Here is a 24,732-nt window from a genome sequence, read left to right on the forward strand (position 1 = left end):
TCGAATCGTGTCAGGCATCTGCTGAGAAGTCGTGTCGAGTATTTTGTGCCCGTACGAGTACGGGGGTCTGGGTCACTTCGTACACGTGGGAAATTAAATCCAATGTCCACCCGCCGGCCGAGAGGGTCCAGGTAATGAATTGGCCGCGGGAGCGTTTGGGAAAAAGCACCGCTGTCATGCCCAACAAACGCGGACACGCACTGTAATAAGTTCCGATCAAGCATGGAAGATGCACCTGTTTTCTGATAGTAAAGGATATTATTTCACAGAGGAGATGTAGGTGCTAAGATCTAGTAAATGTTCTATATGTTGTTGAGACATTAGATATAAGTACTGTAGATCTGTAGACACGTCGACCTACCAATACGATATATGTATTTGTACGCCGGTAGAGAGCCATTGATACTGACTCTTTCACACATCGGAGGAAAATTACCATACAGTACGAGCAGGCATTATATGGTCTGGCTTGGCAATTTGTAGTCCCGCTTAATGTTGTCCGCGGCCGCCAGCTACAGCCCAATACGGCTAGGCCACGTTCGCGTGCAAGACGAGATGCCCACTTGCCTCTATTTTGTGAGTGTCTAAATGGCGTGTCTTGGTGTTTGCGCGGGCGGCCGGTGAAATGAGTAACGGCTCAGTTTACGCTAGGGGAACGAGTAGGGACGGGCTAAAGAGCTATGAAGCTAACAGCTACTATTTGATAGTATCAGGCACGATACCAGCACCATACAAGTGGTGGTTGCTCGTTCGTGTGCGGTTGCTAGACTAATGTAGTTTGTTTGTATGTGTAATACGCTGTGTCGCCCACAACACCCGACCTGGCCTATAGTAGGTAATCAAAAACAGAGCCCAGTTCAGGATCGTCCTTCTCCATGCTCTGTGCTCTGTGCTTCCCGTGCTCCGGGCTCGCTTCGCAGCGCCTGTGCCTGTAGTATATGCAGCATGTTGGCATATGCACGAGACGCACCAGCCAAGGGCCCTGTCCGATCTCTCTCTCCACCCAGCAAAATCTGACAATTGACGGGGCCTGCGCGCATGATTGGCAGCTCGTTGGGTTGGTAAGGATAGGGGGCCGGGATGCGCGCTGGGGCCGGCCGTGGTTGTCGTGGTAGCAGGAATCAACTGCAGGTGAGGCGTCATCAGGAGTGCGAAACGCTCAGGCACAGAGTGGGCGGATGGACAGATACGGAGTAGCCTTCCAGCCAATTTCATGCACAGCACCGCGGCGAGATTAGGATGAGGATCGTGAGTCCGGAAGCGACTCCACCTTCAATATGAACAGATCATGGGTTAGCGAGCCGGAAACGCAGCGCGAGTAGGGGTTATCCATGAGAGTGAGAGGCGAAAAATTCAAAGCGAGAAAAAAGCACATGCGACGAGGCCAGATACGTATTTTACTGTAAAGCGAGGCGAGAGTTGAGAAAAAAAAGGGGGGGATATAAAACAAGACGAGCATCCCCAAAACTGTTTGCCTCAATTTCCCACCTACCAGGGAGTTCGCACTCAAGCACAACGAATTGTGAACCTTCACATTCACCTGCTGCATTTGTACGAGTAACTCGTGCAGCCTCCCAGTAGTCCAGGGTACAGTTCCAGGTAGTGACTGAGAATAGACCCTCGAGAGTCAAATTCCTTGCTCAGCTGTGGATTGTAGTGGTCCAGGCGCTGCTTGTCGCTGCTCTACCACTGAAATCTCCATGCAGGCTGCCCCCACCACCTGATCCTCGCCAATCCGACAGGCTTACAGGCAGTCCAGCCACTGTCCACAACGGACCCCCAGCCTTTCTGTTTCGCCTTCGCATCATCAGCTGCGCCCAATCAATTGCCCGCTGACAACATCAACAACAACAACGTCGACGCCTTATCGCGCACTCATCTAAAAAAAGCATCTTCCAGGTCCCAAAGAATCGAAATCGCCGTGCTTGCATCGTCAGAGTTCAAATCAGCGCTTTTTGCATCGTATTGCCCGCCATCTGCCGAGCGTCGGACGCCCTTTGTTTTGTTATTATTGATTTTGGGAGGGGAGCGCATCATCAGCGCTGCTAGAGGAACGAGTCGATTTGTGCGCACCGTAGCGACAACGAACCCCCCGACGCTTTTGCTGCCCACCTTGGACGAATAAGCCGGCTGCCACGTCATAATCCGGGAGCGAGCTGCGGCCTTGGGAATTTTGGGAAGAAATCCAGCGATGGACGGATGCTATTGATTCGGTTATGCCTCCGCCCAATTGTTGTCGCGACCGGCCACGACGAACCTATCCGAGAGACTGAAAGTCAATTTACCCACGCTACCCGAGCGGCCCTGCATGCCGCTTTGCTTTGTTTACGACACGCGATTACAACCCAAAGTTTACCTTGCACAGCACAGTAGACGCATCAGAACAACAGTTGATGGAAATTATGGAGCCGCTGCGGCTAAAGCCCAGACAGCCAGTGGAGGCTGAGATAGAGAACTGGGATGATGACGATTTTATCGTAGACGGCGACGAGTTGAGCCTTCGGCCTACCAGTACCGCTGTCACTACCAATGCACAACCACGTCGACGCGATTCCACCTCGTCCCACATTTCGCTGCGCTCCGATCTGGACTCGGCGTATGGGGAGGAACAACACGTCCACCTCCCGGCAGACGATGAGCGATCAACAATGGCTGCCATAGCCGCCGCCGAGAGGGCAGGTATCCCGTTGCCTAAGAATGTGCCGTCGTCTGCATTGACCGGAGGCACCATCAAGAGGCTCGGCGGCAAGAAGATGCGGAGAACCATCGACGAGGACTGGGAGAATGACCTGGAGCTGCCCGAGGGGCTCCAAGGGCTCCAGATGAAGCCGCGAACCCAGACCGATTTTCCAGAGACCCTGCGCCAGGTCAGCGGAGGCTCGCTGCAAAGCTTGCTGCAGAACAGCCCCAGGAAGACGCCCAGGTCTACCAGAGACAGCCGGCGGAGCTCTATCATGTCCAATTCGAGCATCTTGTCGGCCGCACCCAGCCTAGACAAGTTTAGAGACACGGAGGATGAGGATGACGACTTCTTCGGCGACGGTTTTGACACAATCAAGGTCCCTAAGAAGCGACCGCCTCGCCTGGCTCCCTTTGTCACCCCTCCCACTCCCCTTGAAAGCGAGGCATCGAAGGAGCCGCTGGACGAAGACTTTGAGGGAGACTTTGAGCTCCCGTCCGATGGCAAGCTGAAGTTGTCCGCTAGGAGGGAAATACACAGAACGCTGTTTTCGTCATCGGATGATATAGACTGGGGTGAGGGCAGCAGCCTCGGCACTAGATATGGCGGCACTCGACGAGATGCGAGATCAACTCGAAGCTCGTCGGTCTCGGCCATGAGCCCTAGTCTCTCTAGCACATTCACGGTGGAGAGCGAGGACGAGACCTTTGACGGCCTTGTGCTGCCCCCCGGCCATCTCAATTTTCAGGAGAGGCTGCACCTGCGGAAGACAAACCCACCGCCGGAAGACATACCGGAGGAGCCACCTGCCGAAGCAGCACCCCCGAAGAAGCTACTTCCTGCGGCAGAAGTGGAGCAGCAGGACTTTCTCGAGGGGCTTGATATTGGCGATGGGAACGTGTTTGACTCTGGGAAACTCACCATGCATCGGAATATCAAGATCAAGGACAGCCGGCTCGTCAACCCTGCCCGTCCAAAGACGTCAGTGTCGTTGACGTTTAGTAACAAGCCCATGCCTCCACAGACAAGGATCCCTCGCCTCAACCATGAGAGGTCCCATTCTACCGCTCTTGAGCCCGTCTCGGAGAGTGGCGGTCCGATCCCACACCGGGTTCGTCGACCACAATCCCGTCTTGGCCATTCCAACCAGCTGTCCGTGGCGAGTCTCCCAACGCCTACTACCATTTCTACCTTTTCAATCGCCACAGCCCCTCGCAGGACAGATTTATCACGAACCACCTTTACTTCTACTAGGAATGACCCTCCTACGACAAATGCTCAGCTCCTTAGGCAGAAACGCTCTCTGACAGCCGTGCGGGCTCGAAATCCTCCCGCCAAACCACCCATCGCCGGTCGTTCGGAGAGACCAACATCACGCACGGAGCCAGGCCAGTCTCGACCAAAGACGCCCCAGGATCGCCCAACGGCCACCAGCGAGAGTCCTGGACAAGCAAGAAAGAACTCAATACCATTTATCCCTGCGGGTGCCTCCCACTTGCAATCGCAGCACGCGGGTTCCAAGACCCTGCGACAGTTTCGCCGCCATGACTCCGACAATTCCATCGATGCCCGCCCCATCTCCCGGTCCTTTTCAAGGCCAGGTCTGCAATCGCCCAGCCCAAAGCGCCACAAGACGGCTGCTTCTGGGACGTGGGATCGTCTAAGCAGGCCTAAGAGCATACGCCAATTTGGCGATGGTCACGAGCTAGACGCCTTTGACGATCTACCCACCTCGAAGGAGACGGAAAGCCGTTACTTGAAGCAGCCTTCTGCAGCTGTACCCAAAGCAACATTGCGCAAATCACCACAGGTACCACGACCACCGGCAATTGATAGAAACAACACGCCTTCGCCATGGAACGCAGCACCCAAGCCCGCCATACGACCCAACTATACCCCCAGCTTTGCGCGTGACACCGCAGCTAGCCGCATCGCACGCGAGACAGCTCTAGCCCACCGGACGCCAAGCGGCGGGCCGTTGGCTTCAGTTTCTGCTCAGCGAGCACCAACTCGAAGCAATGCCCAGCAGACGTCTTCTACAACTCGAACCAAGAAGTTGAAGCGACCCCCGCAGCTAAAGCCCCATCTCATCTCCAACTTGAGTGGTGGCAAAGAATCTAAAGGTGTGTTTCTAATCCCAACTCCATTATTATAATCATATCTAACGTTACCGTTTTCTCTAGTCGTCAAGGGGATGTTTTACAACGCCGCGACATACTGCTGGGAAGGGAACGAGAATGCTCTAAATGCGTTTGATGGGTCGACCTCGACGCCATCATCAAATTCTGTTCCCTTGCACTTGGCTCGAGATAAGGAGACTCCAGTGCCTCGGCCAGCTCTCATTACCAACATCAGCACCACTAAAGGTGTGCAAGTGGTTGGTGGCATGGTGTTTGATCCTCAAAACATGTGCTGGCTGAAGCTCGGCCCTCAGAGCATGACAAGATCCGAGGCCACTGATAGCCTGGACAACTTCAATGCCTTCGAAGATGATGAGGACGTCTTTAAGGATATTCCCGATCTCGAAGACAATACCGTCACTGATGAGCGTGAAGGCCACTCCAGTGACATTAAGGATGACTGGCTAGTGGGAGAGGAGTTTGACGTGGGCCCCGAATTCATCCGGAGACAGCGTGAAGAGGAAGAGAGGTGGCGGAAGAAGTGTGAGAAGTGGATAAGCCACACTCCTCGAGACCGAGACGCCTGGCGATGGACAATTCGCGAACTCGTCTCTGGATTCGACGACTTTGCGATGCCGAGCGTGGCTAGGTAAAGCCAGATGCAGTGGGAAGGCTCCCTCGCTCAGCGGCATGTCAGCTACACACCGTCTTGGACTATCTTGCTTTATTGTTATTGTTATTGTTTCTGCTTCTTCTTTCTACTTTGCAATTGCATTGCTTGCTGTTACGCGTTGGCATTGCATTTACATGTTTTTTAATACGATATGATTTTGACAACCAGTGGGGATTGGTCAGGGAGGGAGGAAGGCATCAGGACCAAGGCATAGTGTGCCTGTTTGTTTTTGCTTTACGCTCAGTACCAAGTTTTTTGTTTCTGCTTTTTTTTCCTGTCGGGAGTTGGGGGGAAACTGTTTGGTTCACGACCATATCGGCCCACCGCACGCAAAGGGGCTGTTGTTGATTTATGATGACTGGGCACATACTGGGATATCGCGATAGAGAAAAACGGCTACGGTGCGCAAATCACCGGTAGAGTTTGTTACGACGAAATGACATATAACGAATGCAACATGGATGAGTTTTCTCTGGTATGAAAATTGGAGGGCAAAGGAAGGGGGAGGAAGGAAATGGTTTTATGTATCATTATCGGGGTGGTGGCTGGAGGGAGTTTTTGTCGTTTAGTTTTTGTAAATTTTAAGATTGCGAGTTTTGTTTTGCTGTTATTCTGCCAACCAAGTATTTTGAAACTGAGAATCTGAATAAATGATGATAATGACGTGTGTATGTCTTGGGGTGAGGCTGTTTCAGGGGCTCGTGGCGTCGACATTGTTTATGGGCGTCTTTGGTGTTGGAGTTTTTGGCGGGGTACTTTTCAATGCGACCCCCCACGTGATTCTCCGACGCCTCCAAGCTTGTCACCAACGTAACTCGGAGCTACCAGCAAAGCAGCCTCATCTTGGACATACAGGAACCTGAACAGGAATATTCGAAAACCGCCTTGTTCCTCTAAGAGCGCATTCTTCGGCGCATCTTCTCTCGTCCTTCTTATCCTCTCGACAAATCTCGTCAGTTAGCGCGAAACTCGCACATCGCCGGTGCCTTTCCCACCCCGCCTCCCCTCTTTTCGCATCGCGACGAACGAGTTGCATCTCGACGAAACACAGAAGCTATATCACAACCTCGTTATATCTACTGCAACAACTCGACATACAATACACCCTTTATAACAGAAGAAAAACAAAAAAACCGTCACAATGGCTGAAGTCGCATTCGCAAAAACGTTCCTCACCTCCCTGGACTCTCGTCCCATCAAGCTCTCCCCAGACCACATCGAGGATCCCAAGACATTCCCTCCTCGCCCTCCCGTACGTCTTCAAACCTCCAATACCCTCTTCTTCCCAACTTATAAAAGCTAACAACAATAGTACATCCTCCCCCGCATGCCAACCCCCATGTCCAAACCATCATCCCGCCTCCCCCCCGGCTCCGAACGCAGCATCGACATCACCCTCAAATCCCTCCGCAACCCGCCCCTCGATATAACCCTCCCCGCCACTCCCCTAAGTACCTCAATCCTCGACGTGAAAGCCGCCGTTAATGCTCAAACACGCATCCCCGTCGAAAAGATGAAGTTGTTGCTCAACAAGCGGCCCGTCGCGGACACAAAGGTCCTCAAGGAGCTGCTCGCCAAGGAGAGCGATAGGACGATTGATTTCTCTGTCATGGTCATTGGCGGCGCGGCGGCGATTCCTCCGCCTGCGGATGAGAAACCCGCTGGGGAGGCTATGGAGACGACGGACGAGCCGGTTGCGACGGCGCAGGCTGACGCGGCTGCTGTTGAGGCTGAGCTCGAGTCTGATGCCTTTTGGGCGGATCTCAGCGGTTTCCTGCAGCAGAGGCTCAAGGCTCAGGATAAAGCTGAGGAGCTGTCCAGCTTATTCCGGTCTAGTTGGCAGGCAAGCAAGTCAAGTTCATGATATTTATCTGTAAAAACATGACGGGCGTCTTCTTTTCTTCCTTCTAATAGAGCATACTTTCAATTTTTTCTTTCACGCAAGCAAACAAAGTCACCAGTGAAACGTCGTCACATGCAGTACAAGAAACGAGTCTGATTTTCCCTTGGTACGGTGTACATCGTCATCTGTAGCGCTAGCACATCTGAAAAATTACCTATGCCTATCCATCGAATAAACACAGCCCTCCAGCACGCCCAATCTAAACGAGGACATGGCAGTGCCTCCCTTCTTTTGCTTCTTCCTGGTAGCGGCCCCTTCCCCCATGCGTCACATTATTGTTTGGTGAGGGTTCGCTTATGCGTTCACCTTGGCCAGGACGGCGTTGAGGACAGAAGCGTACTCGAGGTCGTCAGAGTCGTTGGCCTGGATCTCATAAGCGTAGCCTTCCAGGGATCGCTTGAGAGCCTCCTTGGAGGCGGCGTAGATCATCTTGGGCTGTTGCTTTGTGTCAGCGGAAAAAACAGGTCAATTTATACATGAGTAACATGGTTAACGCACGTGGACACCGGCATCATCGGGAGACCAGGCGATGAGAATGATCTTGTTGCTGTTTCAGACTGTTAGTAAACTGCGGCAGCTCCATCATTGGGGTGGCATTGGGCCGACATACATCTCTCGGCCGTCAAACTTGAAGCCAAAGTCGTAGACAGCGTAGCGGGGACCCTTGCCAACAGCACCCTAATGAAAGTCTTCAAGTCAGCTTTTATTCCGGCGTGTACGTCATTTTAGACTTTTGAATTCTTTGGTGGTTGAGACGCACAGTCTTGCTCTTGGAGGTGGCAGAGAGGAGCCTCTCGCGGAAGCTGTCCCAGTCGTCATCGGCCTCAGCGTGCTCAACCTGGATCTCGGAGTAGTCGTCGGACAGCTTGAAGACAATGTATCTCAGGAGTCGGTTCTTGTCGTTGCTTCGCTTGAGCTTCTGGAACTCCTCGGAGACCTGGGGGGAAACTTTCGCTCTAAAACCAAAGCTTATCATCAGCCTGCCAATTCCCGCCAAGTAATGCGTTTATCTTGCTTCCATTTCTTCCATTTGTTTTTTAAGCTTCTCCCCACTGCCTCCAATCCGATCATGCGGCCACATCTGCACCGTCGTTGGCTGTGGTGAAGACGATGGCGGGTGGCGGATCGCGTGGAGGGGGGGCTATAAATAGTGGAAGAGATAACGTCAAAGGGGGGAGAGACACGCACCCTGATTGAGACTGGAGTTACGCAACGCGGTCAGTACTAGAAATATATAACAAAGACACGCCTTGTAAGCTGTAATGCCACGAGAAACAACTCACCATGTTTGCGATTTTGGTCGTCGACGGAAGACGGACTGCGGTGTAGAAAAAAAAGGAGGGGTGATGAGCTGACGAGGTTTCTCCTGTTAGCGATGAGGGGGTTCCTTGAGTATATGCGGGAGATACGCCAAAGCGCCGCTGCACCGTTGCCCAAAACTAGAGAAGTCCAAAGCAAAAACAAGAGACGGGCAACAAGATGCAAATGACGCGGAGGGAATCAGGAATCGGGAGAAGCAACACACAGGAAAAAGAGAAGAAACGGCGAGACTGGCGTCAGGACGTGGGTTCGACGATGATGCCAAATTGGTGTGACAGCGGGATGGTCTGGGAACTGCGCAGGTAAGTTAAGTACAAAGAACCAAGCCAGCAGAAGGAGGCGGGGTGCTAAAAAGGGCGAAAAGCTGCTGGTCCCCACGGGTGGGGTTTTGCTTTTGGCCGAGAGTTGCTCGAGGGGGAGCTGCACGTGACTTGGGACTGACGACTCTGGGACTGGACTGGGGGGGAGATGAGAAGAGAGATTGGACTGGAGGGCTTTTTTTTTTATATGGGGAATTACGTATTGCATGGAGTCGGGATGTGCATTTTACCTGGTGCCTAACGAAGAAGGGGGGAGTAGATAAGTAGATGGATGTACTCGTACGGTATGGTATGATGGACGCTGTGTGTGGTTTTGGCAGAGGCTTTGTTTGTTCAGGTGACCATTGAGAAGAGAACAATGAGGTGACAAAGACTCAGCCTCTCTTTCAGCCTTTCTCTACGGCTCGACAAAGGCGGCTCAATATATATATAACTATATCATTCATTCCAGTCCAATCCAATCCAACAAAGCCAGGCATCAACATTTTTCAGCTCCCGTATCTCATCTCATCCTGCTTCATTTCCGGCTGCCTCAAGGCAACCACAATTCTCAACATCCAAGTACAGCCACAATTGCGCAATGGACATACTTATCTACAAATACTCGGACATTACTTCATTTCACACTTCTAGTTGCCTAAATCTTTTGCAAACATTGTCTCGTTAAAAAAACATTTCATTCGTTATTATCCCTTTTTTTGGTAGTGGTACATGGCCAGGAGCGCTACAATACAATACAATAAACAGCAAGTCTCGGTTTGCCCACTCTCCATGGAGATAAGGGCAAGCTCAGAGCTCAGCCGCAGATAGATGGACAGGTAGATAAAGAGGAAGATGGAGAGTGAGGGGAGATGGGTAGTAGGCCGCTTGAACCATCCTTCTAGTATAACACCGGAAACCATGCCCCGTCATAGAATAATTTTTATACATCACTTCCTGTTCCGTTTTTCATTTTCTTTTCTTCTTCTTGCGGGTGGCATCTTACATCATGCCGCCCATTCCTCCCATGCCACCCATGCCACCCATAGGAGGACCAGCAGGTCGCTCCTCAGGGGCCTCAACGATGGCAACCTCAGTGGTACCCAGCAGCGAAGCAACACCGCTGGCGTCAATGAGACCAGTGCGGACAACCTTGAGGGGATCAAGGATACCGGCCTGGATCATGTCAACGTATTCGCCCTTGGCGCTGTCGAAACCGCGGTTGAAGTCGCTGCCGTACTCGTCGGTGAGCTTGCCAACGACGACAGAGCCCTCCAGACCGGCGTTCTCGATAATGGTTCGGGCAGGTCGGGTGATGGCGTTCTTGACAATGGTAATACCGAGCTGCTGGTCAAAGTTGGCAGCCTTGACGTCGTTCAGAGCCTGGGAGGAGGCCTTGATCAGGGCAGTGCCACCACCGGGCAGGATACCCTCCTCGACGGCAGCGCGGGTGGCGTTCAGGGCATCGACGAATCGGTCCTTCTTCTCACCGACCTCAACCTCGGAGGAGCCACCGACCTTGATGACGGCAACACCGCCAGAAAGCTTGGCCAGACGCTCCTGGAGCTTCTCCTTCTCGTACTCGGAGGTGGTGGGGTCAGCAATGACACCACGGATCTGCTCGCATCGCTGAGAGATGGCATCCTTGCTGCCCTCACCGTTGAGGAGGATGGTGTCCTCCTTGGTGATGGTGATGGAGCCGGTGGAACCCAGCATGTCGGGGGTGGCCTTCTCAAGCTTGATGTCAAGCTCGTCAGAGAAGACGGTTCCGTTGGTCAGGACGGCAAGATCGCCCAGGATGGACTTGCGGTTGTCACCGAAGCCAGGGGCCTTGACGGCAGCGACCTGGAGCTGGCCACGGAGCTTGTTCAGAATGCAGACAGCCAGAGCCTCGCCGTCAATGTCCTCGGCAACAATGACAAGGGGGCGGCGGAGCTGGGTAGAGGCCTCGAGGGCGGGGATGATGTCCTGGACAGCAGAGATCTTCTTCTCGGAGAGGAGGATCAGAGGGTTCTCAAACTCAACCTTGCCAGACTTGGCGTCGGTGATGAAGTAAGGGGAAACGTAGCCGCGGTCGAATCGCATACCCTCGGTGACCTCGAGCTCGTCCTGCAGGGTCTTGCCCTCCTTGACGGTGATGACACCCTCCTTGCCAACCTTCTCCATGGCATTGGCAATCAGCTTGCCAACGTGGTGGTCACCGTTGGCACTGATAGTGGCGACCTGGGCAACCTCCTCGCTGGTGGTGATGTCGCGGGTGTTCTTCTGCAGGAAGTCGACGACGGAGTCGACAGCAGCCTGGATACCGCGGCGCAGGTCCATGGGGTTGCAGCCAGCAGCAACGTTCTTGACGGTCTCGGAGAAGATGGCACGGGCCAGGACGGTGGCACTGGTGGTGCCGTCACCAGCAGTCTCGTTGGTCTTGGAAGCAACATCTTGGATCAGCTTGGCACCGAGGTTCTCAAACTTGTCCTTGAGGCTGATGGCCCTGGCGACAGTAACACCATCTGTAGAGATAGATATTAGTAAAACGGCTCCCAAGACAACAGATCAACGCTGTAGAATTTCTCAGTCATACCCTTGGTAATCTTGGGGGAGCCGAAGCTGGACTCGATCAGGACATTTCGGCCCTTGGGACCAAGAGTGGTAGCAACAGCCTTGGCTAGAGTATCGGCACCAGCCAGGAGAGCAGCACGGCCCTCGACACCGAACTTGAGTTCCTATTGCATCCAAGTTAGTCCCATGAAACCATCTGCAACTTGTCATCCCAATTGCCATATCCCACCTTGTGAGCAAACCGAAGTTGCTGGCCCAGGCTACCTCCAGATCGGTACTTGTAAGCGCCGGACAGGGCCGAGGCGCGGGCACGGGAAGTCAATGCGCGCTGCATCTTGCTTGAATTTCTGCAATGGAAGAGGGGGAAAAGGGAAACAAAGAAACGGGGGTATCACAAGCCGGAACCACGACGAGCCAGCCTTTCACAGGAACAGCAGGTTGGAGGAAGAGGAAGAGGGTCATAAATCGCTTCCAGTGTTGTTGGAGAGCTCGCACGCCCCAAAAAAATTGTCACGGAGCATCGGCAAAACATGGATCCTGAGCCGAGCCAGCACCAAAACGAGTTTAGCGGCACAGCATGAGCTTTTCTACCCTCTTCCAGCCGAATCTGTGGGGGATTTTTTATGCCGAGACTGATGATTAAGCTGGAGATGCATTGCGATTCATGGCCGATGCCTTGCAATAGAGATCAATTCAGAAGAGCTGGGCCAAAGTGGCCTTGTAGCTAGATACTAGCAGATACTGGCAGCTTGTGATCCTCAAAGCACGTTAAAAGACTTGCATTCAATGCCCTGTTTGACCCCGCCAATGCCTGATAGACCCCCCGCTATCGGAAAAAAAGTACCTGTACCGTCAATTGTGCCTTTCCCTCGAACTCCAACGTACCGTGTTGCTATGCATTAAAGGAAAACTCGCCTCTCGATGCCTCTTGTTTTTTTGGAGCCTTTTTCGTTTTCCGAGTTTTTTTTGCTTCATCTGTTTTCTGAATGTTTTTTGATCTGGTTTTCTAAAGTTGAAATCGTTATCTTCGTGGCCATAGTAGCTGAAAAGCTTGTGCCTTGCGTTGCAGTGTCCCGTTCCCTGGATGAGATGCGGGACGGGTATCTTTGACAGAAAAGGAAAAACAAATAAAAGAAACCATATTGTAAGGGAACATTGGAACTGTTGTGTGTACGAGACACACTGTTCCTTGCTGCGAGTCAGTCTATCTTCTTGATTTTTTTTGTTGTTTTCTCAGTGATGATCATGAGTGGGCATGTATGTCCTGTTGGTCAAAACCCTGTACTCATGTAAAGCGACGTCTGAGTTACTCTGCGGCGGCGAGGAACTTGAGCAACAGGTCGTGGCCGACAAAGTCATCGGAAAATGGGAGTGCAGGCTGCAATCGTCAGTCCAGCTCTCGTGACGGCCGTAGGAGAGGTGATGGAAGAAGGGCAATTACTTACAGTGGCCTCGTCAAGCTGCTGCTCTGGGCTTTCAATCTCCGGCTGGAGTGTCTCCGGCTGGAATGTAGGCAACTGGGCTGCAACTGGCGACGAAACGGGAGAGACGGAGATGCCTCTGTGTTCGTTGGCAGCGGGGGAGCTCTGAGGTTCCTCCTTATCCTCAGGGTTGAAAAGAGCAGGAGGAGTGGGCGGCATGGCGAAGCCAAAAGGAGGTTGGGCCATGAAGTTAGGCTGAGCCCTGAAGTTAGACTGAGCCATGAAGTTAGACTGAGCTATGTTGTTGTAGAAGCCGCCGGATTGAAGGTTAAATGAGTTTCCCATGAAGAAAGAGTTAGGAACCTTGCCAAGAGGTGACTGACCGCAGGGGCTAATCTGCTCATGGCTGGGCTTGACGAGAGGCTGGGTGGTAAAAGGGTCAAACAAGTTGGCTCCGCCCATCAAAAGCTCAGCTTCATTGGTAAAAGTGATAGGGTTCTGGACACCCATAGGCTGAAGTCCCTGTTCTCTGTTAGTATGTGAAGTCAACTGGCGATGATAGTGGGAGAGTCAACTTACCTCAGTGCTGTTGAGCACAAAGTTTGGAGGGGTGATGTCAGCAAATAGGTTGTTGTCAAAGAGGTCAAGCTGTTGAATAGCAGCGACGTTGTCTTGCTGAATGTTCTGGGCATTCAGGCTGTACTGAATAGCAGAAGCAGACACAGGGGGGCGAGGCGCTGCGTGACGGACGGGAGTGGGCGTGACTGGGAGAGGGATATCGTCCTCAAGGACAATGACATCGGCATCGGCCTCAGGAGTGCAGAACTCGTCGCCATTGGCTTCAGGGAAGAACTCGTCTTCACCTTCGTCCATTGCGTCAAAAGCATCAGGAAGGTTGATCTTGGCATCATCCAGCTTCTCGTCGAAACCAACTGAGCGAGTGGCATGCTTGTCATCGCTAGTAGGGTCACGAACGTAGCCTCGGACGGTGGGATCATAGGGAGTGGAAGGGGAAGTCTTGTGGGCAGGGGGAGGCACCATGTGGCCTTCAGCGATGAGTTCCTTGCGAAGGCGGTTGACATGCTGCAAGATTGCCTGGCCAGAAGAGCCGGGGCGAAGGCGGTGCGAAATGGCATCCCAAGGAATGTTGACCTTGTGACGAACACATTCATAGTGAATGTGGAGAAGAAGCTTCTCAGTCATGCGAGGACCTGTAGAAGAGTTAGTGCAAGTGCTCTTGAAGAAGTCAATTGAGCAAAGGGATTTTGATATGCAATTAGCTTACGGTTCCACATGATGAGGCTGCGTCCAGTGACTCGGCCATTGCCCTTCTTCTGCTCGCCGGTAGGTAGGTTGTGAGTGTAAGCAGTTTCTCTGGGAGTGGAACCAGGTGTCTTGAGCTTGTCGACCTTAGGGGTCTTCTGGGCTTTCGTGATCTTGGAAGGAGTGCGGCGGTCATGGGCCGCAGTCTGGTTCTTCTTGGGAGTAGTCTTGATTTCTGGAGCGCCCATCTTGAAGGTATGAAGAAGAGGATTGGCAATGAATTGAAGTCTAATTGGTTAAAGCAATGCATGTTAGTGCTGTATTGGAAGGCATATATGTGTTGGAGATGGGTAATTGGAGGAGAGGAAGAGGCAGGAAACTTGGGGGAATTTTGCTGCTCAAGGCCCAATTGCCGCTGCAAAGCAGCAGAAAGTTGCCAATTGAAGCATTGAAAACAGAAAATAGTCACCTACAATAAATTGAATTGTTGTATGCGTTGTTGCAAAAGATGAATTGGTCGTGAACGTTGATGCTGCTGTGGTTAGTAGACTGACGATGTTGAGGAAGAAGAAAGAAGAGCAGCGAGGAACGGGAAAAAGTGGGAGAAAAGACAAAAGTGAGCCAAATCTTCCCAAAAGGGAAATGCAAAGTTTTTTTTATTTCAGAAATTCAGAAATTCAGAAAACTTCGCCAGTCTGGGTGGATTGTCTGTCTGGCAGCTGGCAGCAGAGTTGGGGGTGGTTGGGGGAAACTTGGGAACTGTCAGATGGACACGACATCTTTCTCGTCTATGGGAGCTAGTAGTAATGCAATTGAAAAAAGTATTATAGTAATGATGAGAGATCTATAAAATACAGTCTCTATCAATGTTCTTTTACTGCTTGGTGTTGTGTGCTGTCAAGGGTGATTTGCAGCTTGGTGGTGGTCGTTGGGGACTTGCACAGGTGTACGTGTGTGTAGGTACCTGTATGTACATGTAAATACCATCATCACTGGAAGCTCTGGGAAAAGAAGTAGAGATGGTAGCGAGCAAGATTGGATTGAAGACATAATCTACATCAGTATCCTTCCAAAGTAACCCCTTTTCGCCGTACCCCAGGAAATGACAGTCCTCTACCCACTTGCACCCAAGATGCTTTTACCATACCAAGAAACTCTCAACTCGATCCATCGTAGCAGTGGAGCTACTTGTTAGACCCAAATATCCTTCTCAATGCATGCCTGAAGCTGCGATTTGACTTGGAGGAAGTCTTGGGAGAAATATGCTTGAGTGAGCCACTGCCATGCTGCGTTGATGCCATAGACTCAATTTCCAAGCAATGGTGGTTGCAAGTGCATTGGCTGGAGAGGCCATCACTAGACACTGACTGCCGAGCCCTAGAGACGTCTGCGACGGAAAACATGGCTTGTTGTTGAGCAAACATGATGTCTCGAATGGCCAACTGAGTCTGTTGTTGAACAGCATTGTGGACCACTTGGTTGATAGCTAGAGGTAGATTGGTGACAACTTGGGAGAGGTGGTTGGCCATATTGATCGTAGCGGCAAAGTTGTCGGCTTGAGCTCCGATCATGGTGTTCATAGTCTTGGATTGAGATCTGAATTCCTCGACGTGTTGTTCGACGGTACGGTAGTGGAGGTCAAGCTGACGGCTCATTGTGTCGTTTTGGTCCCGTATGTCGGTAGTCTCGCGGCGCAGATGCAATTGCAAATCATTCAGAGCATTTTCCTGGTGACGGGCAGATTCAAGAGAACTGTCAAGTCTGCTGATGTTCAATCGTAGAGGACCCATTGCATTGGCCATCTTCTCCTCCACTGCTTGTTCAATGATGGAATGAATGATCTCGCTGGCGTCGTTGAAGTCGATTGGTGTCACAGAAGGCGAGACTGCTCCAGGGACATTGGCATCTTGCTCAGCACTTGCATTCCTGATAGCAGCAGATAAAGCTTCCATGGCATTCTGGACTTCATTCGTAGAGCTCAGAGCAGAAGAGCGAGTTGGAGAGCGAGCTCCCGTAGTATCGGGAGAGTCCCGCTGGACATTTCGAATCGGAGACTCAGGAGGTGTAATAAGACCGGCGAAGATGGGATTCATCTTTTGCGTGTAAGGCGAGCGTGGGACAGCTGATTGGTTGAGATATTGCATCTTGATGCCTGCGTTGGAGAAGGAGGCTGTTCCAGACATGATGGATGGGCAAGATGTAATGATTGGAAGCTCTTGAGATGATGTTCACTCTCGTATAAGAGGATCAACAGATGGGTTGGGCTTGGATGAAGATACTCGGGATTGGCAAAGATGATATCAGCTTGCTTTTGGGAAGCTTCGATGTTGTGATGAGATACTAGAAAGCAATGGTGGCGAGGAAAGAAGAGTTTTGATATCAGCAGCAGCACGAGATGTTCTGATTGCTAGAATACAACAAGCGTCTAATTGTGGTGGTGATAATGAACTGAGTGTCACTTTTCTGGTGTATTGTCCCCAATACCATCATGCTAGTGACAATAGCTACAGATTCCATTCAGCAGCTGCTGCATTCATGTTGCGTTTGCGGGGCTTCCCTCCTTTCCCCTCTCCTGGAGCATGGGTACGTCTCTTTTTGTCAGCTGCTATCAGTTGGGAAAAGTGACTATTCGAGGCGGTATGAATACAATGGGACTCCAATAGGATTGCTACTGTGCCTATTGAAGTCTGAGGGTCGGTGTTTGCTGAGTCTGAAGTGACAGTGAATCACGAGTGGGCTTGGCGGGCTGCCAGTGGGGAGAAGCGGGCTCCGACATGCGATGCAATGGAGCTTCTGATTGAAGCATTTGGAAAACTTGATCATTATTTGATCTAGAGATGATGTTATTGTAGTCGGGGATAAAATCAAACGAGAAGGCAAAAGCACATCATTAGTACCCGTTTGGCGATATTCCGCCGTGGACCCTGTATTAAACTAAGCTAAATGAATTCATAGAATATCTGAATTGCTATGATAGCCATCTCAATTGAAGACCTAATATCCCTAGCATGTCCGTATTGAACCAAATGTTCAGGCAAATGCCCTGCCTCATATCCCAAATCCCAAACTACGTAATCATCATCTCAAATCTCCAGAGCTTCCTATATACTGCCGAGGAAACGAACTTCGTATTACAATGTTCATCATGACTTGAAGTATAGCCGGAGAGCGAGGCTGCAAGAGCTTAGACAGAGTCAAAGCTTGTGCCAGCGTCAGAATGACCCGAGTCGGGAGCGTCTAAGAATCACAGTCAGGTCAGCCAAGTCATTTGGAGTTACAAGATCATGCCAGCAACATACCAGAGAGAGAAGAGTCGCACTCTTCCTTTGGCTCCTTCTTGGGCTCCTTCTTAGGCTCCTTCTTGGGAGCTTTGGCCCTGCCCTTGGGAGTCGGCTTCGTGTCCTTCATCTCGTCATCGCTTTCTTCCTTCTTGGCAGCCCTGGACTTCTTTTGGGCGCTGCCTCTAGCAACTCCAGTAGTCTTGCGCTTCACGGGGGTGGAAGGGGTGTTTTCATCATCAGCGCTGGATTTAGCGGCCGGCTTGGAGGCGTTCACTCCATTGGCCTTGAGCATTCGCTCATACCGCTTCTGGCTGTTCAAGAACAACAGAAAATTGTTAGGTGAGTTCACCAAGCGAGGGCAGGAAGGACTTACGCAGCGGCCTTGGAAACGATTCCAAGCTCTTCAGCGACAAGAGTAAAATCAGGCTACAAGATAAGTCAGATATGGATGCAAGAAGGGATCTTGCTGACTTACTCTTCCATTGGTGGTGTGACCAATGCAGGACACAAGGAAGCGAACTTGCTCAGCGGGATCTTGCTTCGACATGATGTTGAAAAGAGTCGTGTAAGCTTTGGGACTATAAGCAGGTTAGGATCAAGTGTCATGTTTGGATGAAAGAGGTATAATGATGGGATGATAGGAGAAGGACAATGAAAGGGTGGCAAGGGACGAAGAGGTCAGATGATAGAACATGGCAAGCGACTCTACACTGTGGGTAAAGATGATGGAAGAGAATGGATAGAAAGAACACACAAGCAAAATGAGCTGAGATCTGATGACTGAGTATTGCAAGCAACAAAGCGGGAAGATGATGGCTATCGACAAGCTCAAGAGCGCGATGGGACAATGAGGGGAGTCGAAGAGAAAACTTGGACGCAGAAAATGTGAAGTAGAGGGAGAGGGAAAAAAGAGGACACCTCAGGCAGTTCAGACACAGGCTTTACACGGCCCAGGATTAGATTCAGAACAGGAGTGTGCAGGTTAAGAAAATGTAGTTGGGGAAAGGGTGTGAATTGGACAAGTGACCGCCTCACTTCTGGCTCAGGCGAAGAGACAATAAGGAGTAATCAGGCCAAATACAACTAAAACGAAAAAGAAAACAAAAGAAAGAAAGACCAAAATTGTAATTACCAAGACAGAGGATTTCAAGAATGCTGAAGATGTTGCAATTGAGAACTGCAGCTAAGTGTGTGCAGAAAATTGAAACTTCGAGATGGATGATGTGTTGTGTGGGAGAAGAAAGAGGCGAGATGCGACTGTCCACGACACACAACAAACAAACAAATGTCTCCGAGAAAAGAAAATAAAGCGGGTTACGCGTCTGGGGTGTCCAGAGCAGCGAAAAATAAAAACAAAGACGTCCCGCCAGTTGTAAGTCGGGGCAACCCGCCTGGCACCTGGACACCTGGCAGCAGAGTGTCAAGTCTCTCGGTACGCCTAAGTGACCTGAGACTCCCTCGTTGGTTTTTTTCAGTGGCCTTTGTTTTGTATAAGGATTACAGTATAGAGGCAATTGAATCTGGAAATAATTACTACCAATGTTATTTCTTGATTCTTGTGCTTAGACACTGGAAATATGTAACATAGCATTAGAAGGAGTGGAGGTTTTCTTGAGCCTTGGTTGGGAAGATTACGCTTGGCAGCAATTGCACTGCACCAAGTAGACTAGTGATGATAGAATCATCAATCCATGGATGCCATTTTGTTATATAACCTCAAAAAGTGACTGCTATATCGCCTGCAAATCGACTGTCCTGTCTGACCCAGCCTCAAGATACCTATCAGTCGCATAATCACTGCTCTCCAACCACACGATCATTAGATGGTAGTCATATCAACAACAACCAAATTGTATCTCGTCCGTACTCTCAGAAAAAGGCGCCTTCCTCCATTTCCTCCGACTTCAGATAGTCATCCTCATCCTTGATATCATCATCCTCGCTCTCCTCCTTCTTGGCCACTGCCTTTTTGGGGGTTCTAGCCTTCGGCTTCTTGGTCACCTTGCCATCACCAGACGGACCAGTCACGTCGTTCTTCTTTGCTTTGCTGGGGCTACTGTTGGGGGCACCGGTGCGCCAGCCGTGGCGGACAGACATCTGTCGGAAGCGCTCTTTGGCACATTTGGCGTCCTTGAGACCCAAATCACCGGCAACCTTGCCCCAGTCAGCGTCAGGCTTCTGCGTCATGTTGTCAAAGACGGCCTTGATGAATCGAAGCTCGTTCTCACGCAGACCAGTGGTGACGGAGGGCGAATCAGAGCCGTCGGTTTTCTTGGCAGGCATGATGAGTGATAGTCTGCTGGTGGTCAGATTGTATCAGATGATGCAGCAAAGGAGTAAATATCTTACTGTGTGTGTTTGGGAGAATAAATTCGTTGCTTTGTAGCGATGAAGCTGGACAAGAGATCCTGATTGAAGTCTTACAAGACGAACAAGTATTGTGTGGGAAGAGAAGTGGATGGTGGATGCAGATGCAAACAAGGAGAAAGAGGAAGCTTGGTTGCGGGGGAAACAGGATCGACTTTTATAGGAGGTAAAAGCCCCATTATCAAGAGAAAGGCGGACAGCGCATCAATTCGCCTGGTTCTTATATCTGCTAGCACCTGCTGCTTGCCAGGTGGCCGCAATGATGCACTGGCAGAGCAATACCTGACACCTCGTTTTTTGGTCACCCGTATCTACGTCGACTGGACTTTTATAAGGCTGGCCTCGAGAGTGCTTTTTCGTGTATGCGAGCTGCCGCTAGAGAGGCATATTGAAGAGCTTAGGGCATTCACCCCAGGTGATACAGAAGCAATGCCTTAACTAGAGGTAAAAGTATTTAATACGAAATTTGTTGTGGACATGTTTCCAAATCCAGTTGAGATAGAGATCTCGATAGCTGGGAGATGATCTGGCAGTAGGAATCCAAATATCTTGATAAATGATTCTGAATGCAAGAATATATGCAATTGTACGACGAGTTTTACGAGCGATGAGTGATACGATCAAGATCCGAAAGCAACTTCATTCGACTGTCACCCTATATCAACTGGATAATCTGTTGCTTCATCCCATAGTCCCTCAATTTCCGCGTCTGTCTCGACTCCTTCCTTGTAGCTAGTCTCTCAGCTACATTGCTATTCAGTCTCGATGAAAGTAGAGTATAGCCCAAAGAACAAATAGAATCCTCTCAGCAATAGATACTAATCCCTCAAAGAATTTCCAAAGATAGGCCATTCTGGAGACTAGAAAGGATCTTCATGGTCTTCCGCCTTGAGATCGACGTTGTCAGATTCTCCTTTGATGGGAGACGAACCGAAGGGGTCGATGTCATCCATGTCATCGCCAGGAGCTCCCATGCCAGCTCCCGCACGAGTCTCAGCCTCCTCTTCTTTCTTGACTCCACCGCGGCCCTTGCCTTTTCCTTTGCCGCGGCTGACAGGCGTCTTGCGGACCTTGCTTGGGGTCGAGGCGGCAGAAGAGGTGCCGCCCTTCTTTGGAGTGGTGGCTGTATCGATGCTGATGCCGAGCTTGCGTCTGACTTGTCCAAAGCGAACCTGTGTCACACGTCATTAGTCAAAAGGGAAATAGAAAAAGAGACGATGAGAGCGGCATTCGAGGTGAGGGAGACAAACCTTGGCGACTTCGGCGTTCTTGAAACCTTGTTCCTGGGCAACGGCATTCCAGTCGATGTCCGCTCTGTTGCGGGTATGCTTGACGATGGCGAAGAAGAACATGGCTTCAGAAGCCGTTGGTTCGCGTTTGTCGGACATGTTGGCCTCACTCTGACGATGCAAAGAATGCTGGTTGAGAGAAGAACTGCCAGCGGATAATTGTCAGTGTTGATTCCATACGAAGTTGGATATAGCAGACAAGGCACAAGTTGAGAATAGTACTCGAGCTTTGCACGGGAAATAAAAGGTTTGCTTACTTGATAGATGATGAGATGGTGTGCCTTGCGAAAGCTGTGATGCGAAAGCCTGGACGGGCTTGTGTGTAAAACTGAAAGGGAGAGGAGGAAGAAAATGTGAAATGCAGCAAGGCTGGTGAATAAAGTAAGATTTCAGATTTCCACAAGAGTTGGAATCCTATCGAAGAAAGCCTGAGAGTCGGGTGAATTGGCACCCTGGTGGCAGCTGTTAACACTGACAGGCCACCTCCCTTTGACACCTAGGAAGCTCTGGCTGCACCGAGTGATTTGTGAGTGCAGAAGCAGCAGATAAAACATTCTGAGCTAAGAGAGTATCGAAACTTGACTGGAGCTTCATGAATGTGGCCGCTTGCATGAAAAAGGCAGAATCAGGGAACACAAGATGATGTTGATGATTGAGAAGAATACCGGGGACGCATGCAACATACCGTCGTAGATCAGTGTAAACCCAGAGTCAGTCGCGATTATACACATCTTGAATTCTAAGTCACAGGCTATGCGAGTTATGTTCAGCGGTCAACAATCAGTATTGGTTTCTACCATATCATCTTGGTATCTAAGATAGCCGAAAAAGAAAAAAAAGAAAAAAGAAAAGTATCAGGCAGCAAGGTAGTAAGAGCCAGTAAGTAGTAAAAAAGAAAAGAAAAAGCAAAGAGAACGAGAAAGGTAGAAAAATAGAGACGAATATGCTCATCCACCTCGTCCTCACTATTATACACATGCCATTATAAACCCCCCTGTAATCATTTTTAGATTTCCCTAATTCCCAACCGGTCCAATCTTCTCCTTGGAGATGAAAGAGATTTGCCCAAACCAATTAACCACTAATCGTGGCCAGTATCATCAAGTCATAAAAGAAATTTTTGTCGCTCTCCCCACTTCACTCGTCGTCTTTTTTTTTGTAGGTTTTATCTCGTATTCGTAGTGTATCATCTCGAATCAAAGCCAATTTAGTATTGCTGGTCGTTCAATCGATCATCCCAGTCACCGAGAGGCTGAGATCCACCAGAGAGAGATAGGCCCTGGCTGTGAAGATCTCCCGAACCAAAGTTCAGGTCGTAGGCGGCGTCAAACGCAGAGGTAGAGGCATGGTCATGGCCGGCATGACTCAAAAAGTCTGAGTTGCCACTAAGAGGTGGGAACATCAATCCGTTCGCATGTCGGATGTCATCGAGAGCAGATGGAGGAATGGACAGTCCCTGAGTCATGTCTTCGCTGCAGGGTGTGAGGAAGCGAGGGTCGAAATCGTCACATTCATCCATGTAAGGTGATGTGAGTGATGCGAGAGATTCAGGAGAAAACTGACGATGCAAGGTTAGACACACGTATCAGCTGCTGTGGTGTCCGAAGGTCTTACCTGAGCGAACGAAGAGACGTTTGCTGAGACCGGCTCTTGTTTAATTGGCTTCTCCTTCTTTGCCTGCACACCCTTCTTCACCTTGCCTGACTTTGCCTTCTCTGATGGCCGGCCTCTCTTTGACGGTGTGTGGCCGGTGACGGTAGCTCGGAAGCGAGAGTATCGCATTCTCGCGGCATGGCCGTTGGTGATGGGCTCGATGAGGACGGGATCGGCTGCCACTTGACTCCAATCAATCTAGAGATGAATGGGTTAGAGAGGCTTGATCAGGCGAAGGCAGAGAAGCGTGAACCTACATCTTTGAGGTTCTTCTGCTTCAGGATAGCGAACAAGAAGCGAGCCATGGCATTATCGCTGTTAGGAGACATGATGGCGAGCTGGTGTTGGATCTGAAGTTGATATCGGCGGATACGTCGGAGTGAAGAGCGGTTGGGAGAAGAGGAGGCTGTCGAGAGTAGACGTGTGGTATGGGGTATAGAAATGGAGAAAGATGAAAGGAAGAAAGATGGAAAAGATTGGTCGTCCGGTCGAAAATTTGCAAGACCAACTTATAAAAAGATTAACCGATCGAGAGAGGGTGAGGTCATGGGCGGAAGGAGGCGACTTGAACGTGCGTGAACAATGAGCGGATCAAAGTCCAAGTGAGGCAGAAGTGAGGCTTGGGCTTGGCCTTTTTCTTCGTAGAGTTCCTCAGGCAGGAAGAAAAAGTGAACAGAAGAATAACAAGGCTTCGACCTCACACTCACAGATGACTAAATCTTGAAAAAGAGAGGAGAGAGGAAGAGATCAGGAACAAGGAGGAGGCAAGGCCTCTCTTATGAACGGCCTCAGCCTGACAGTTTAGCGGCACAAGCACAAGCACGATAGACTCACTCCTGCAAGGATCCAGGAACCAAGCGGGCCCCAGTCCATCTGTGTTACATTCGTTCATTTTTTGCTTTCCTTTTCCTCCCCCAACTTCCCACCGGGCTGAGAAATCCGCATGCCGAATGGACGCCCCCCGAGCGTTGTCTAAGACCAAACCAGATATCATCTGGCCTAGGGCCTGTTGTTGCCTGGATCTGGCGTCGTTCCGGCTCGAGGGATAGCGATGGAGCACAGTGGGTTTGACGGGGGCTGCAGCGCCTAAAGTGGACGTCGCCCGCTAACAGGGATTGGGGGGTGCGCTGAATGGCCGCTGTTAGTGGGTGTGGCTCCCTGTAAGCCACAGCTAGAGTCGGGGTTGATGTGCATCATATTGAACAATGAATGGTTCTTGCAGCCAAAGTCAAATAAAAGAAAGAAGAAGAAGAAAATGTTTCTATATGAATTGATTCTTCTTAATTCATTTATTTCTGTCGGATAAACTTTATTGTATGCAACTGCGTGGCTCAGATGGGAATTGCCACCTCAAACCCTTGTAGGTACAAAGTATTACCGAGTGACCACTCCCGCCAAGTTCCAATCGCTACCACCCAAGGAAAAAGCAAACTCGAACGGCCAAGCAAATCACAGACAACTCAGACGAAAAAGAAAAGTCAAATAGAAAGGAAACAGGGATCCCTCTTCCGGCATGAGAGACTGAAACCCCGTGTGACTCATCTAATTCCCAATCCACAGCACAGAGGCAAACACTAATGCGTAGCCTGGCAAAATTGCTCAGGAGGGGCGTTGCGATAGAAGAAGCTTCTTTCGGCGACCCAACCAAGCAATGGTTCTCAATGCCATTTAATTCCTTGTAAGAATTAAGACTGCATGTAAGTTCTCAGAACAGCAGAGAAAGAGCCCCTTGCTTTTTAAAGTGATTGATATGCGACATGATGGACCTGTCTGTTGCTTTGGGATATGGTGATGCAATTGTTCAATTCTGCATCTACGAGGATGGACTTGCTCTACAGGACGCTTGCATCACAACCCTCTCGCTCGCTCCCTTTGCCTCAATCGAGATGGCCGTGTGTGTAGTGAAA

At 50.5% G+C, this 24,732-nt stretch overlaps 11 protein-coding genes across 11 annotated transcripts; 2 read left to right on the forward strand and 9 right to left on the reverse strand.

The window, feature by feature from the left end:
- Nucleotides 1-2,648: 2,648 nt before the first annotated feature.
- On the forward strand, nucleotides 2,649-5,453 carry V8C40DRAFT_272894 (uncharacterized protein; the record flags this gene model as incomplete). Its single annotated transcript, XM_083220404.1, has 2 exons — nucleotides 2,649-4,803; nucleotides 4,864-5,453. The coding sequence occupies 2 exons, from the start codon at nucleotides 2,649-2,651 to the stop codon at nucleotides 5,451-5,453; spliced, it is 2,745 nt and encodes a 914-aa protein (XP_083076785.1).
- A 1,022-nt stretch (nucleotides 5,454-6,475) lies between these two features.
- V8C40DRAFT_136626 (cell-cycle control medial ring component-domain-containing protein) lies at nucleotides 6,476-7,435 on the forward strand. Its single transcript, XM_083211129.1, has 2 exons — nucleotides 6,476-6,725; nucleotides 6,786-7,435. Exons 1-2 carry the CDS (start codon nucleotides 6,615-6,617, stop codon nucleotides 7,335-7,337), a joined length of 663 nt encoding a protein of 220 aa, XP_083076786.1. The 5' UTR covers nucleotides 6,476-6,614; the 3' UTR covers nucleotides 7,338-7,435.
- V8C40DRAFT_234963 (actin-binding ADF family protein) lies at nucleotides 7,334-9,016 on the reverse strand. The gene is made up of 6 exons (XM_083213750.1): nucleotides 8,660-9,016; nucleotides 8,565-8,575; nucleotides 8,137-8,332; nucleotides 7,987-8,054; nucleotides 7,875-7,923; nucleotides 7,334-7,811 (listed from the first exon to the last, which is right to left on the reverse strand). Exons 1-6 carry the CDS (start codon nucleotides 8,660-8,662, stop codon nucleotides 7,671-7,673), a joined length of 468 nt encoding a protein of 155 aa, XP_083076787.1. The 5' UTR covers nucleotides 8,663-9,016; the 3' UTR covers nucleotides 7,334-7,670.
- A 42-nt stretch (nucleotides 9,017-9,058) lies between these two features.
- V8C40DRAFT_234965 (uncharacterized protein) lies at nucleotides 9,059-9,955 on the reverse strand. The gene has a single exon (XM_083213751.1). The coding sequence runs from the start codon at nucleotides 9,916-9,918 to the stop codon at nucleotides 9,703-9,705; it is 216 nt and encodes a 71-aa protein (XP_083076788.1). The 5' UTR covers nucleotides 9,919-9,955; the 3' UTR covers nucleotides 9,059-9,702.
- On the reverse strand, nucleotides 9,695-12,033 carry V8C40DRAFT_234966 (Hsp60 family chaperonin; the record flags this gene model as incomplete). Its single annotated transcript, XM_083213752.1, has 3 exons — nucleotides 11,781-12,033; nucleotides 11,574-11,715; nucleotides 9,695-11,502 (listed from the first exon to the last, which is right to left on the reverse strand). Coding segments are annotated over exons 1-3 (1,747 nt in total), but the record flags the coding sequence as incomplete, so codon positions are not given.
- A 165-nt stretch (nucleotides 12,034-12,198) lies between these two features.
- Nucleotides 12,199-16,418, reverse strand: V8C40DRAFT_284267 (uncharacterized protein; the record flags this gene model as incomplete). Its single annotated transcript, XM_083222128.1, has 5 exons — nucleotides 12,199-12,929; nucleotides 12,997-13,494; nucleotides 13,552-14,183; nucleotides 14,258-14,523; nucleotides 15,604-16,418. 5 exons carry the CDS (start codon nucleotides 16,416-16,418, stop codon nucleotides 12,858-12,860), a joined length of 2,283 nt encoding a protein of 760 aa, XP_083076790.1. The 3' UTR covers nucleotides 12,199-12,857.
- A 716-nt stretch (nucleotides 16,419-17,134) lies between these two features.
- Nucleotides 17,135-18,734, reverse strand: V8C40DRAFT_234969 (uncharacterized protein). Its single transcript, XM_083213753.1, has 5 exons — nucleotides 18,649-18,734; nucleotides 17,992-18,094; nucleotides 17,890-17,942; nucleotides 17,535-17,827; nucleotides 17,135-17,472 (listed from the first exon to the last, which is right to left on the reverse strand). The coding sequence occupies exons 2-5, from the start codon at nucleotides 18,061-18,063 to the stop codon at nucleotides 17,420-17,422; spliced, it is 471 nt and encodes a 156-aa protein (XP_083076791.1). The 5' UTR covers nucleotides 18,064-18,094; nucleotides 18,649-18,734; the 3' UTR covers nucleotides 17,135-17,419.
- Nucleotides 18,735-19,280: 546 nt separating this feature from the next.
- V8C40DRAFT_234970 (uncharacterized protein) lies at nucleotides 19,281-19,776 on the reverse strand. The gene has a single exon (XM_083213754.1). The coding sequence runs from the start codon at nucleotides 19,701-19,703 to the stop codon at nucleotides 19,386-19,388; it is 318 nt and encodes a 105-aa protein (XP_083076792.1). The 5' UTR covers nucleotides 19,704-19,776; the 3' UTR covers nucleotides 19,281-19,385.
- A 967-nt stretch (nucleotides 19,777-20,743) lies between these two features.
- On the reverse strand, nucleotides 20,744-21,271 carry V8C40DRAFT_284271 (uncharacterized protein; the record flags this gene model as incomplete). Its single annotated transcript, XM_083222129.1, has 2 exons — nucleotides 20,744-21,055; nucleotides 21,134-21,271. 2 exons carry the CDS (start codon nucleotides 21,269-21,271, stop codon nucleotides 20,744-20,746), a joined length of 450 nt encoding a protein of 149 aa, XP_083076793.1.
- A 667-nt stretch (nucleotides 21,272-21,938) lies between these two features.
- Nucleotides 21,939-22,264, reverse strand: V8C40DRAFT_136663 (uncharacterized protein). Its single transcript, XM_083211130.1, has one exon. The coding sequence runs from the start codon at nucleotides 22,148-22,150 to the stop codon at nucleotides 21,986-21,988; it is 165 nt and encodes a 54-aa protein (XP_083076794.1). The 5' UTR covers nucleotides 22,151-22,264; the 3' UTR covers nucleotides 21,939-21,985.
- On the reverse strand, nucleotides 21,939-23,839 carry V8C40DRAFT_234972 (uncharacterized protein). The gene is made up of 3 exons (XM_083213755.1): nucleotides 23,083-23,839; nucleotides 22,787-23,023; nucleotides 21,939-22,730 (listed from the first exon to the last, which is right to left on the reverse strand). The coding sequence occupies exons 1-3, from the start codon at nucleotides 23,152-23,154 to the stop codon at nucleotides 22,380-22,382; spliced, it is 660 nt and encodes a 219-aa protein (XP_083076795.1). The 5' UTR covers nucleotides 23,155-23,839; the 3' UTR covers nucleotides 21,939-22,379.
- Nucleotides 23,840-24,732: the final 893 nt, after the last annotated feature.

Source organism: Trichoderma camerunense, assembly GCF_050948025.1.
Source record: "Trichoderma camerunense strain CBS 138272 chromosome Unknown V8C40scaffold_3, whole genome shotgun sequence".
In the NCBI taxonomy this organism is placed as follows: domain Eukaryota; kingdom Fungi; phylum Ascomycota; class Sordariomycetes; order Hypocreales; family Hypocreaceae; genus Trichoderma; species Trichoderma camerunense.